Below are 13527 nucleotides of genomic sequence, written 5' to 3'. Positions count from 1 at the left end.
AAAGGTCATGTGGCCAGCATGACTGTGTGGAGGGGTGTTACCTTCCCACCGAAGCAATATGTATTGATCTATTCACATTTGCATGTTTTCGAACTGCTAGGTTGTAAACAGTAGACTTGTAAGTTGAATTAAAATTTATTAAATCTGTACTCCCGAAGTCATATCTGACATGTGGGTGTGGCCTGTACCTAAAACTTAAGAATCAAAATTTTGTATTAACTGTATGGGTGACTGATGAGTATGATGCATCTCCATTGTTGAATTAATTTAGACCACTTTAATTGCCATAGCTCAATACAATGGAATCAATGGAATTGTAGTCTAGTGAGGTGCTTGCATTATTTTGTAGAGCTAGAACTCCCATAATCCCATAGTGTTGATCAATGGGATTATTCTGAGCGTATATGCTGCTTTTCTGATAGTTAAGATTAATCTAACTTTGCCTTCTTCTGCCTTATTGTAATATTATTGGTTGGAGAGGTTTTGATAAATTTTATTGGTTTAAACTGCAACACATGTTGAGATTGATTTATTTTCTACAACTTATATTTTCGTTAGTGGGTTGTTTAATGGTTAGTGAACAGTTTGTTAGATAAATGGGTATATTATTGCCATGATTGATCTCATTCACAGAAGGCAATGGATTGGTTTTTTATATATATATAAAGAAAAATGTAATTCGTGGAATGTTCTTTTGTTAGTTAGCTAATAGGGCTATAAAAGACATGCATTATGCATGAACTATTCAAAATTGATTTAAAGTATTTACACAAATTTATCTTGGTTGTATAGCTTTCTCCTACTGTACCTGTAAGTCAGGCATGGGCAAACGTTTTTGCCCTGGGGACATCTTGTGGGCCCAGCTGCAAGGGCTGGGCTGCAAGGGAGTGTGGGTCGGACCAGAAGAGATGGGTTTGTGGGCCGGAAGGCGCAGGGCCAGGAAAGGGAAGGGCCAGGTCTGTCTCCAGGAACAATGGCATGTTTGTCTCTCCGGCTCTCCTGGGCCGTGGCAAGGCACCGGCCCTCCTTTTTTGGGTCCAGAGGAGGGAGAGAAACATGCCGCTATCAAGCATGCTTGGCAATGGCATGTTTCTCTCTCCAGTTCTTCTATGGACCCCGGGAAGGCAGAGGCCCGCTTTCCCCCAGGCCCAGAGGAGGGACACAAAAACACCACTGCTGAATGCTCTCCAAAGAAATGTGTCTCTGCCTTGGCCCTCCTCTCATCCTGGGAATGTGGTGGGCCACTGCGTCCGGGTACTGAAAGGGAAACTGGAGCAGACAGGGGCCGGGGCGAAGAGCCCAAAGGATTGCATATGGACTGAGGGCCTGGGTTGGCTCATGCCTGCTGTAAGTGCTTTTAGGATTATTATATAAGGAAAGTGGCAACTAATCTTTAATATTATTAATTCTGCTACGGTGCCATCATCACCTCCAAAATCAGATTTAGGTTCAATTTCATGTCACTGTGTCCTCTATTCTGACAATGGCTGATTCAGAATTCCAACCAGGTTTACAGCTACCATTCTAATGCTGGAATAGGCCTCCTATGTCATAGTGAGGTCGAATGGTTAAGAGTTCTGGCTCACAAAGATTTTCACACTTCATTTCACCCAACTTAACAGCCACTACATGAAACAGACCTTTAAGAAGTGCTATGTTTAGGTGTAATGTTTCACCTTCTTGCTCACCTGACAAACAGGACAGAATAACACAGGACAGAATTTAATTTCTTTGTTCACGGTAAGTCAGAATTACAAGCAGTTCTGGGTTTGCTGCACTGTATGAATTGAGCTATGCATTTGACTACCCGCCACAGGTGTTTTAGAAGTTGCTAGGATTTTTTGGCAGATAGATTAAAATGAAACATTTGAAATGTGTCAACCTGATAACACATATTTACATTTTCTCATCTAAACTTGGCAGGAGTGCCCATTTAATTGCCACTCTAAAATCTGGGTTTTCTTATTATGGTCTGCAAGTAATTAAATATGGTGCCTTGTCCTCATTATAAAAGCTCTTCACGGGATCATCTGAAACAAATATGTTTGAGTGTGATTCTGAATTCCTATTAATACTCCCAGTGTAGGTAGCTGGACTGAAAAATGATTTGTTGTTTTCATAAGACCTGGTTAAATTAATTTTCCCCTGAGCACTTTTTTTGTCATTCTTTCTTTTGGGGAGAAACTCTGTTCCTTGCACTGTTCTGTATAGTACCACAATTGCCAGAAACTTTTGAGGAGATTAGCTTAAGTATGAGCAACAGGTACATTTTTTGCTAGTACAGGATATACGACCCTAAGAATGGTTTGTGCATGACTAAAACATTTACCTTGCATTGCCTAGAATGATACTAATAATTTTGCTTATGATATGAAATAAACCAAAGGTTGCCTTGTAGCACCTACATTCCTTAACATTTAGTTCCCACTAAATTCAATGCAAAATGAACAAAAGATTGCAGCTTCCAGAAAATACCAATGCTAGCTGATCAGTCCTGAACTTGCTGGGATTCTCATAAATGTATTCCACAGCAAAAAAAAAAGTATAAAACAAACAAAATTCTATTTGTTTTGTTTTAGGGTAGTTGGTGAATTAGATCCAAAACGGTGGTCTTCATTTGGTTCCATGGGATTATACGCCAAGTTTATTGACATAGCAATTGAGTAGATGACTTTGAATAGCATGGCATATGCTGACAAACAACCAGTCAGGCAGATGTGTTAAATTACAACACTGATGGTGCAACTTGTCATTACCCCAGAGCAAGTCAATGCATTACTGTTTCCTTGTCCCAAACATGCAAATATGGACAGCAGGCACCTTGAAAAGTAAACAGGTTTTCCCCCAGCCTGCTGTCTACAATGCTTTCCTAAGTGATAGTCGGGAATGATTATATCTTTATACAAGTGTCTATGAGTGCCAAATGGATTTATTCAGAAGATATCTACAGGATGGTGTATAGATCCATACTTGTCATCCATGCTTTTTGTTTACTGTATATCACACAGCATGGTATGTGTAACTAGACACAGCAAATCTGACTGCCACATAAAGGTTAGAGTTTCTCTGAGACATTCACAGTCCTATTATTTAGATTATTGAGCTCGGAATCTAAATTACTGTCCACAATAGGACTGTTTAAGTATTTTGTTATTTCATGGTTCATGTGTACTAACTCCATGTGAAGAGCTAAAGAGAGATCACTACCAATCTTCTCTGTGATCTGTCTTCTCATTACACAAAGAGTGGTAGCCAAATGAGAGGGCCATTATTTGACTAATTGGTCTAGATTCTGAACCTCTGGCCATACTTCCCGTGCCACAATTCAATATGGTCAATAAAGAAAATAAAGAAAAGAGTATCCTGTCCATCATTTCTTCTCAACCCTGAAAGGTTACCCCCAGGTTCTTTCACGAGCCTACCTCCACATTAGCGTCTGATGGACGGTGGGCCGTAGGTGAAAGACGTGGTTGCTGACCGCCAAGTTGTGCTCCAGCCGAAAGGGCTCTAATACAACTCCATCTCTCACAGGAAATGTCAGCCGCAGTTCATCATTATGGTTGGCTGGGATCGAAGAGGGAGAAAAAGTATGAACTTTCCCTTTAGCATCTGAAGCGTGATAACAATGCATATATTTATGCTGGACAACACCACATGGCTCACTGGGCTTTTGATGGCCTGATCTTGTGGACTCATCTGGCATTACTCTTTCCACTGTCTCCTGTCCATGGGATGAAATCAGGCTGCTCATCCTCCTCCTGCCATACTTATGATTTAATGAGGAGCCAGCGTAGGCAGATTTGGCCTGGCTAAGTTTATACAATATGCCCAGCAACAAATATGAACAACCAACATCCCAAGGTTATTTGAATGTTCCCAAGGTTGGGAGATGTCCTGCATTGACATAGCCTATAGGAGTTCCTGAAGTGTTTCCCTGCACCCCACTATAAAAAGTGGTGAGTGATTGAACATGGATCACACCTCATAGTTTCCTAAAGACAAAAATTAGTAATCAAATCCTCTTTATTCCAAATAATGGCAACACTTAGAAGTGCAGAGCATCTATTCTCCCTTTCTAAATACCATAAACGGGGGATATGTCTTCCTTGTGAGGCTGCTTCTAGCTGCTTTTATTAAGAAATGTCGTAATGCAAATCTGCAACTTTTCTGTTGGTCAATCTTTGCCTCTCTTTAAAGACCTCCCATTTTGTCCTTGCAATTGGCCTGATAAAGAATTCTGGAAAATTTGAAACCTCGCATGACATTATCTTACTTTTCCATTCTAATATAGGTTTAGGATGAGAGTGATTCTTTATTTTCTCCTAATCTACATCCATTTCATAAAGATATTGGTAACTTTATATATTTATTGGCCTTTAAAGTGTGTCATTAAAAGGTACCGGTTAGGATGATATTCACAAAGGATTTTTCCATAACACACAACTATCCGTCAGGAGAAAGCAGTATTACAAAAGATAGATGCTTCATTTGCTACTTACTTGGAGGTGGTGGTAAAGCACTGATATTTGGTTTAATGTCAGGAGGGAATGGAGGTTTGACATCCTGATTTGGGGACAGGTATGGAGGAATATTGCTCCCTGGTGTCATGGGTGGGGTGGGATTTCCTGGAACAGGCGAATGAGGGTAATTTGCCACAGGAACAGGCCTCGATGGCTGTGAAAGAATGTTTTCAACCCAACAAAGGAGAGAGAGAGAGAGAGAGAGAGAGAGAGAGAATAAATTATTGCAGTGTCCTCCCTGAAGACGCCAGGGTAATGTGAGCAGGACTGAGAAAAAATGATATACCCAACAATAACCCAACAATAACACAAGCCTATATAACTTGTGAGCCTGATTGTGAGCTTTAATAGTCATTCTTTCTTATATACCCTGGTTTTGCTGTCCACTTAGGAATTATTGAGGCCAGACATGGAGAAATGATTTAAATCCATGGTGGGAAACTGTATCAGAAGTGGCCTACCACTCCCAACTGATCACCAAAAAGTAATGTGCCTTTCTGCTTACAAGCCATCCCTCCCCTCATAAACTTTAGATATGGTATTGTTTTCATGGAGTGGATTCTGATTTTTGTCGAATTACAGAATCAGTAAAAGGATATTTTACACCATTTGCCACATCCATTTAAATGGCAATGTGATTGAGCTAAGGGTCGAGCAATGGCTTTCATCTGTATGTTACATGCATTTTGACATATGGTGACAGTAGGATCTTAGTATTTTGCAAATATTGCAGAATATGGCAATCTATATAATAGCAATTTATGGCATTAACTGTATTTCTGTATTATAATGAAAGTGGGGTGATATACAAATAGTTCAGCTACAATTATGAAAGTCAACAAAATTTTATAAGTTATGAAAGTCAACAAAATTTTATAAACACCGAGAAGAGTGATCTAGTGTAGTAGTTTTGACCTGATTTGAATTTAAAATTTGAATATATCCAAACTTTAAGGGTTTGGGGATGGAGGAGACAAATTCTGATAATAAATAAGACATAGAGATAAATGAAGGATTGTTCTCACTTTGTAATATTGTCCCATGTTGACTGCTGGAGGTGGATATTGTCCCGTGTTTTGCTGGTTTGGCATTCTTTGTCCAGGGTAGTTGGGAGACGTAAGGGGTCTTGGAGGATTGGGAGCTGGATATTGACCAGGCTGGGATGGAAACTGGCTATTTGGTCCATACTGCTGGTTTCCATAATTTGGCTATTTTGTAAAAGACACACAATTTTTTTTATTTGAATACTCATTTACCAATGTACTAAAATAAACTTCAAATACAATTCTGAGATTATTTTCTAATTTTAAATATCAACAGTTTCAAATATTTAGCAATAATACAATACTTAAAAGTCATTTAATTCGCTGACTACAACGAATACTAGTAAGTTCAGTCAGTCCATATGTCTGACCCAAGAAGTCAAGGTGGATGGCACAGAAACAGTATGGAGGAAATGAAATTTACAAAATGCAGCCAAAATCCCAATTGTCCCGAAGGGAAAAACATCTTTAATTTTTTCTTATTAGAGTTTATGTCACTTAAAAGTGGTTACATTTGGAATGACACATCCTATAATAAACTATTCCTCGCCAGTTTAAGGCATTTGGCTATTGATCATTAAGCCAGAAAATGAAAAACTAGAGCTCCATCTAAGTTGAAACTTCTTTGGGGCCAAGTATTTCAGGAGGGTTTTTAAAAGTATGCTTTGCACACCAAGACTAGGTTATATCTTGAGGCCTTTTAAACATTCAATGCCATTGAAAATAGCATTATAATATCCTGCTCTTCAGACACTACAAGGCTACCAGAAGAGCTGTATGCAGTTCTTGTATTTACACATCTTTCAAGAATTAGAGGGTTCACAGATCATGAGTGGGATTTCTGAAGACTGCTCATCATCTGCATTACAAAACACACACCATGTACAGCATGCAACAGACCTGGAGAGCCTCTCACACTACTCACCTCCCCTGGATATGGTCTCTTCATGCTTTGCATGGGCAGAGACTGGGGGCGTGGGCCAGGGTAGGCTTGCTGGGGCATCCTTTGGCCATGGTTGAAAGGACTCATTCCAGGCGGTCTGGTCTGGTTCATGCCCATCGGTGGCCCACTCATGTTGGACGGTGTCATGCCTGCTCCCATAGTTGCAGGGTTCATGCTGCCCGGCATGGAGGAAGGGCCACGAGGGCCAGGCTGGTTCATGAACTGGTTGTTGTAAGCTTGAGTCGGACCCATCTGGAAAGAGGAACAAACCTTCAACAGAAGAAAAAAAAAGAATAAAATGCGACATGCATTTTAAAATGGGAAGGGGAGCCAACTTGATGGGAGTCAGAGATATGTCGCATTTTCAAATAAGAAATTTCTCGATTTCCTCCATTTCTCCTTTTCATTTTGTTTGTGATAATATTTAACTGGCATTCTAAGAGCAACTGAAAAAAATAGGTAATGCTGAAAATATTCTGAAAGTGATGAGAGTTCTAGAACCAACTCATAGTTTTCCTGTAACTCCAAGAGAAAACTTAGTGGTCTATTGATTATATTAGAAATAATCTCATTTTGAAATACCACAGAACAAGATAAAAGATGGTGAGAAATAACTGGGATGGATGGATTTCTCAAAAAAAAAAAGTATATATGGAAATGTGCATTTTCTAATCTGTGGTGAGTTCAAAGGAATCTTGATAACGTCAAGAGTTTATGCACAACAAAGTATATATTGAACTCCAGTGATCTCAAGAACAAAATTCAGAGTACTTTTATGCAAAAGTAGGACCTAGAGATGTGTAAATTCATTCTGTTTTGTTGCATTTTCATTTGAAATTTTGGGCCCCCCTCCCCCATTCCATGTTCGGGAAGTTTCCAGGATATTGGGAGGTGGTGGTGTCTGGATTCATAATTTGGAAGCCTGAGTTTCGTTTCCATTTCTGGAAAATTATTCCCAAAAACAGAAGGTAGGGGCACCCAAAATTCAAAATGAAAACAAAACAAAACAGAATGAATTCTGTGTCATTTCATGCACCCCTAGTAGGAGCTTAGCCCAGGCAGCTATCATTAATGACTGGGTTATCCTCAGTTAGCCTTTTTGCCACTTCCTTTATCTCCTGTCCAAGAATATACCTCCCACTTTGCCATAAAATCCATTTTCGGAAACATCAGAAAACCTGAGGAAGTACTAGAGAATAATGAAGACAGCCCAATAAACTTGTTAGTAAAGATGAAGCCATCAAGCAATTAAAGAAATCAACACAAAGTCCTTGACCCTGATCAGTCAACAACTATAAAACCAACAGTGCCTTTTAAAAACTGTATCCTGTCAAAACAGTGAATGAGATTTTGCAAACACAAACAATTCTTCAAATGGCGAATGCTGCAAAAATAATAGTGATCATCAATATATAACTGATGATCAATTTCACTACCAAATATTACATTTTTATCCACTGCAATAAGGCATAAAGTACTTTGTATGTATCCTACATTCATCCAAGCTGGGAATGCCTGTATCCCATTCTGTTTCTCTATCACTGCTATAGATGAACGTTTCTTCAGTTACACATTCTAATAAATTGGTGTCAATAGGGTTGATAAATGCATATAAGATTCTTTTACACTCATGTAAACATTCATCTTCACAACTGATTGGGAGACAGTCATGTTTGGCTTCTAACTGTAGCCATAACATACATACTCTTGCCCTTCACATAGAAACCTGCCCTTTAAGTCATTTCATTAGCTTGTCTTTGGGGAGTATTTCTTGAGGATCTGGAAAGATTCTCAGCAAGTGTAGAGAGCTATACAGGATAGAGGAAAAGAGGAGGCTCTTTCATTTTGTAAGCTGTTTAAAATTACTTTACATCTAGAGCCAATATTCAGTATCAAAGGCATTTAAATTCCTATGAAGAATTACACGAAAAAATAGTCTTGGCTTCATTGATGGGGACTGCATCACCCTCTAGTGGCACATTGCAGGTGCTCATCATTTGAAAAGCCAGACAATACTTTTATTTATGCATGTGTCTGGATCTATAAGAAAGAATAAAATGCCATGGTTTCTCTTATAGCTGACTTGATCCTACTTTAGAATAAAGATCTCTCATGCAAAGGTGTGGTACTCTCTGATAGGATGAGATACATCTCCAAGCCAGCAGAAACTTGGAGCTGCCCATCAATACTTTTCTCATTCTTACTTTATGCACAATTTTTTTTTAAATTTTTATTTATTAATCAATTGTGTATACCGCCACTCCCCTAAGGCTCGGAGCGGTTTACAATATACATATGCGATACATTACATTTAAAATCAAAGAAAAATTTCAATCAGCAAGATTCAAATGCCAGCCTAAATAAATAAGTTTTACAAGCTTTACAAAAAGATAGTAAGTCTTGGAGAGCTCGTGTTTCCGCTGGCAAGGCATTCCACAGGTAAGGAGCCACCACCATGAATGCCCTACGACTAGTAGACATCAGGTGAAAGGTCCTAAAATTGGGAACTTCAAGGAGATTCTGATCGTCTGAATGGAGTGATCTCAGGGGTTGGTAGGGGGTGAGGTGGTCCCTCAGGTACTCCGGCCCCAGGCCATATAAAGCCTTAAAGGTAAGAATCAGCACTTTGAAGGTAATCCGGTGCTCAGTCGGCAACCAGTGCAGTTGCTGCAAGATTGGAGTGATATGACACCTTGCTGGGACCCCTGCGAGAAGCCGGGCAGCAGCATTTTGCTCTAGTTTAAGATTCCGGATCACCAACAAAGGCAGGCCTATGTAGAGGGCCTATAGTAGTCCAACCTTGAGATGACCGTAGCCTGGATCACCGTGGTCAGGTCATCCCTGGACAGATAGGAAGCCAGACGCCTAGCCTGACGCAGATGGAAAAATGCGACTCTGCTCACAGCTGACGCCTGGGCCTCCATCGTCAGCAGAGGGTTTAAAAGGACTCCCAGACTCTTTACCAAAGATGCTTGGCATATTAAAAGTCCATTTCCAGCACTCTAAAAGATTCTAACATTTGAGACCAATCATAGGAGAAACACCAATGAGAAGTAAACGGTCACATGGCAGTCTTTACAGTGAGGGATGCTATTGTGTACCAATTTGGGTTTTTTGAGCAGAAAAAAATTATATGTAGAAAAAACAATTTTTGCGCAGAAATATTTATTTTATATGCAGAAAAGGCTGTCTCATGTACAAAAGAAAAAGAAAAATTGTAATAGAATAAGTCCAAAGATACAACATTTTCTGTGTTTCATACAGGTTTTTCTTCTGAGCAGAAAATACTCTTTCTTTGTAGCTAACCCAAATGCAAGTTAATATGTCCCGAACTGTAAATAATCATTAGGGGGGAAAAATCTCAGAGCAGGAAAGAATAACATTATCAAAGAATAATGTGAGTATGCTGCACCTTCCTTGTCCACTCTGACAACAAATGGAGAACAGACTACAGATCTGTAAAAAGCAGGAGGCAGAATCTGAAGAAGTCACATTATAAGTTGAGTGAATGCAAGAGACTTCAAATTATCCACAATGATTGTGGTGATTTTAAAAATCCATTCTATGATGATCTCATATTATTCTATTCCTTTTCATTATTCCAGCTCCTACAAATATTACATCTGCCTGCTTATTTATGAATGTTATAAAGCAGCAGGAGACCTTCAAGATGTTGGTTTTTGAAACAAAGCATCTCCAACATTGGAAAACAGCAAGATTTCTGCAAAAGTTTTCTCAACTTAAAATTATATAAAAAGGAGGATTTTGCATCTATTTACTTCTTGTTTAAGTAGTTTCCAAAATTGAGCTTGGCTTTTGAAACTGCAGACATCACTTCTATTAAAAAAATAACAAAACAAAAAAAAGTAGATGCGATGGTATTCTCTTACCGGTCCATACTGATTCATATCCTTGTTCTGTGTTTCCTGGAGGGCTGCAACAGTTGCTGTAGCCGTGGCTGTGGCTGTGGCAGCAGCTGCTGCAACTGCAGCAGCGGCAGCGGCAGCGGCTGGTTGAGTGAAATCAGCAGGCGGCCTGGTATGGGGTGGGATACCCATCCCGGCAGGGTTATTGGGACCTCCAGGGTAGCTAAGGGAGGAATATGAAATTAAAGGCGATCAATCTTTTGAGCTTGCCTTTGTGCCACAAACGAATGCTATTCCATGAAAGCAAGAGGTTATATACTTGTACTGGCATGTAATCATGGTAGCTTCACATGAATTCAGGGAATAGTCGTAACTCTAGCACAACCGTGAATGTCTTTGTGATGCTGCTTCTTCAACACATAAGTAATTTTCCAGTTTCATTGATTTATCTTGCAGTTTTATCACTTCAGTTCCCTACATCTCTTTCTTGAGGACAACCTGCTCCAGAATCCTTGTGTGATCCATGAAAGAGTCTTGAAAATCTGGGAAACAATTTGCTGCTCAGAAAGTTCCTCAAAAACATGGAATCTCCATTCCACTCAATGGAGAGGAGAGGAATGACAGAATGTCAAGGGCAACCTAGACCTTACTAGGCATAGCTATAGCAATGCAGATATACATCTGCAGGACGCCATACATCTACAGAAATATCCTTGATGGGGTGCTAGAGCAGAAAATATACAGATCAACCGAATTATTTCCACATATTGTTGGCCCTGCACATTTGCCCATTTAACTTTTGTGGATGTGATTATCTGCAGATTACATTAATATGGTCTCTCCAGGTCATCCAGCACTACTTTGTGGTCAAATTCCACCCTGGAGAATCTAGATATTCCTAGAGAACACTTCTCTAAGCATTTGTTGGTTTTCTGATGCAATTCTGGTAAAAGTTGGAGGATCTAGGAATTTCTAGAGAGCTGTTCTTTCAGGTAAAAGAAAATAGCAGATTTTTTAAATTTGCAGTGTTTCCACTTTTTGTGGGGCTCCTGTGAAAGACAGCTAGCAAATCTTTGGCAAAAAAATTAAAGAAAGTCACGTGTTTGAATTATAATGATAAATATAATTACAAATATAAATGCACTGGTCTAACAGTTTGTTTAGTTGGTTTCAGTTGTGAATTTATTTAAGCTCTTGGTGTTGATATAAATCCCCTTACAGCCTGTGTAAGCCATTGGGTTGTAGTTCGGAGATCGGAAACACCATCCCCAAAGCTATATGTAGCCCCTAAAGCTGCAGAAGACACCCTACATTTCCCCCTTTTGAATAAAAATCAAATTGTCAAGAAACCCGCATACAAACCACCACACGAACACATTATTTTGGGTCTCCTTGATCTCTACTACCTCAGAAAACTCAAATCTTCTTTTTTTAAATGAAGGAAATAACAGAAAACGATAACTGCAAGTGATTGGAAGTTATGTTCAGAGTAGGAATGACTTTGTGAATTGTTTTGGAAGTATGGCCCTTGCTGCCCATGAATTGTCCACTCTTGTTGTAGGTGCTCAGTTTAATAACATCCAGACTGTATTCTCAAACAAAGTGGCTCCATTGATAATTATCAATATCCTTTACTCAGTTCTTGTGGGTTTTTTCGGGCTATATGGCCATGTTCTAGAGGCATTTCTCCTGACGTTTCGCCTGCATCTATGGCAGGCTTCCTCAGAGGTCAATATCCTTTACATCAGGCCTGCACAACCTCCGGCCTTCCATGTGTTTTGGACTTCAGTTCCCAGAATTCCTGACCATTGGACCAGTTGGCGAGGGCTTCTGGAAGTTGGGAGACTCAAACATCTGGAGGCCCATAGGTTATGCAGACCTGCTTTACATACTAACTTAACAAAATGTTAATCATTCCTAAGCCTGTGGTTTATATCACAATTTCACTGTTAATTAAAACTTTTTTAGGTGTTTGCTAGACTTAATTGATTGGCTTAAGCCATTTGCAAATCTTTTTCTGCTACTGTGATTACTTTTCCTTTAAGTCTGCCTAAGCTCCTCCACAGGTATGTAGTTTAACCTCACTGGTTGCTTAGTGAGGCTATTTTCATAAATACTATGAAATCTATATGGAGGGAATAATTTTCCAGTACTTCAAATACACAAATTCTCCAAATGGTACAGTAGAAAACCGTAACATTCCCTCATATCTGTCATCAACTTGTTTCTAATGTTCTTTTTGTTGTGAACACTCTGAAAGTCAAGGTCACAATTGCACAATCGCTCCCTTATCCCAAAGGGATTATGACAGGAGATAGATCTAATCAGTTGGAAGACTAAAAGCATTACAAGATATCTACAATGGGAGAGGCAAGGTATGAAATAACCAGGATCCAGACAGAAATTATATGTATACACATACACTCAGACGTTCTCCTTGACCTCACAAGATAGAACCTGCTACGAAGTGGGTATATTTCTTAAGATCTAATATTGACATTAATATGAAATTTCTCCAGATTGGTCTATGTGTTCTTATGCTTAGAGATTGAGAGCATGAAAAACATTTCATGGCATTGCTCAAACCCAATTTCATCCCAGGGCAGGCATGTAGCTGGGGGAGTGGGGCTTGAGGGGCTTCACCCCCCCCCCCCGAAATTCTCATGGTGGTTCGCAAAAAGGCCTTACTGGTGCATTATTTAAACTGTTATGTTTATTCATATTATGATCTGATCACCATGATCAATATATCCCATATACATGGGGGTATTGGGATAACGATACAAAAGGTTTACTAGGGTAGACTCTCTTTCACTCAGACTCAGCCCCCCCCCCAAACAAACTCAGCCCCCCCCCCCCAAATCGAAATCCTGGCTACGGGCCTGTCCCAGGGTTAAATCTTTACCTGAACTGGCCAACCAGCAGAACACATACTTTATATATTATTGAAAATGGAATCCATTATACAAAACACAGTGAAGAATTATAGAATTTGACAAAACGAGTGAGGGACAAAGTGTTCATGAATTTTTTGCCCCCACATTATTTAACAGCACTAAAAGTCTGGAGCCAAAATGAATTTTTACTGAAAGTGGCTTCCTCTCACCGAACAATAACAAAATTGGAGAACTGCCATCACAAATGTCTGGGAAAAA

At 39.5% G+C, this 13527-nt stretch overlaps 1 protein-coding gene across 9 annotated transcripts in view; it reads right to left on the bottom strand.

Annotated features, from left to right (window-relative positions):
- The window catches only part of ZMIZ1 (zinc finger MIZ-type containing 1), a 520385-nt gene that overhangs the window by 34350 nt on the left and 472508 nt on the right, over window positions 1-13527 (bottom strand). For 7 of the 9 annotated variants that reach the window (XM_060769065.2, XM_060769069.2, XM_060769066.2 and 4 more), the window contains 5 exons: window positions 10397-10595; window positions 6489-6776; window positions 5546-5728; window positions 4500-4674; window positions 3423-3564 (listed from right to left, as the gene is read on the bottom strand). In XM_060769065.2, the coding sequence (XP_060625048.2) occupies window positions 3423-3564; window positions 4500-4674; window positions 5546-5728; window positions 6489-6776; window positions 10397-10595 (987 nt within the window). The remainder of the gene's footprint in view (window positions 1-3422; window positions 3565-4499; window positions 4675-5545; window positions 5729-6488; window positions 6777-10396; window positions 10596-13527) is intronic. The other 2 variants (XM_060769068.2, XM_060769070.2) reach the window with 1 other exon arrangement.

This window comes from Anolis sagrei, chromosome 3 (genome assembly GCF_037176765.1).
Source record: "Anolis sagrei isolate rAnoSag1 chromosome 3, rAnoSag1.mat, whole genome shotgun sequence".
NCBI lineage: Eukaryota > Metazoa > Chordata > Lepidosauria > Squamata > Dactyloidae > Anolis > Anolis sagrei.
This window is presented reverse-complemented; position numbering and strand designations above follow the sequence as displayed.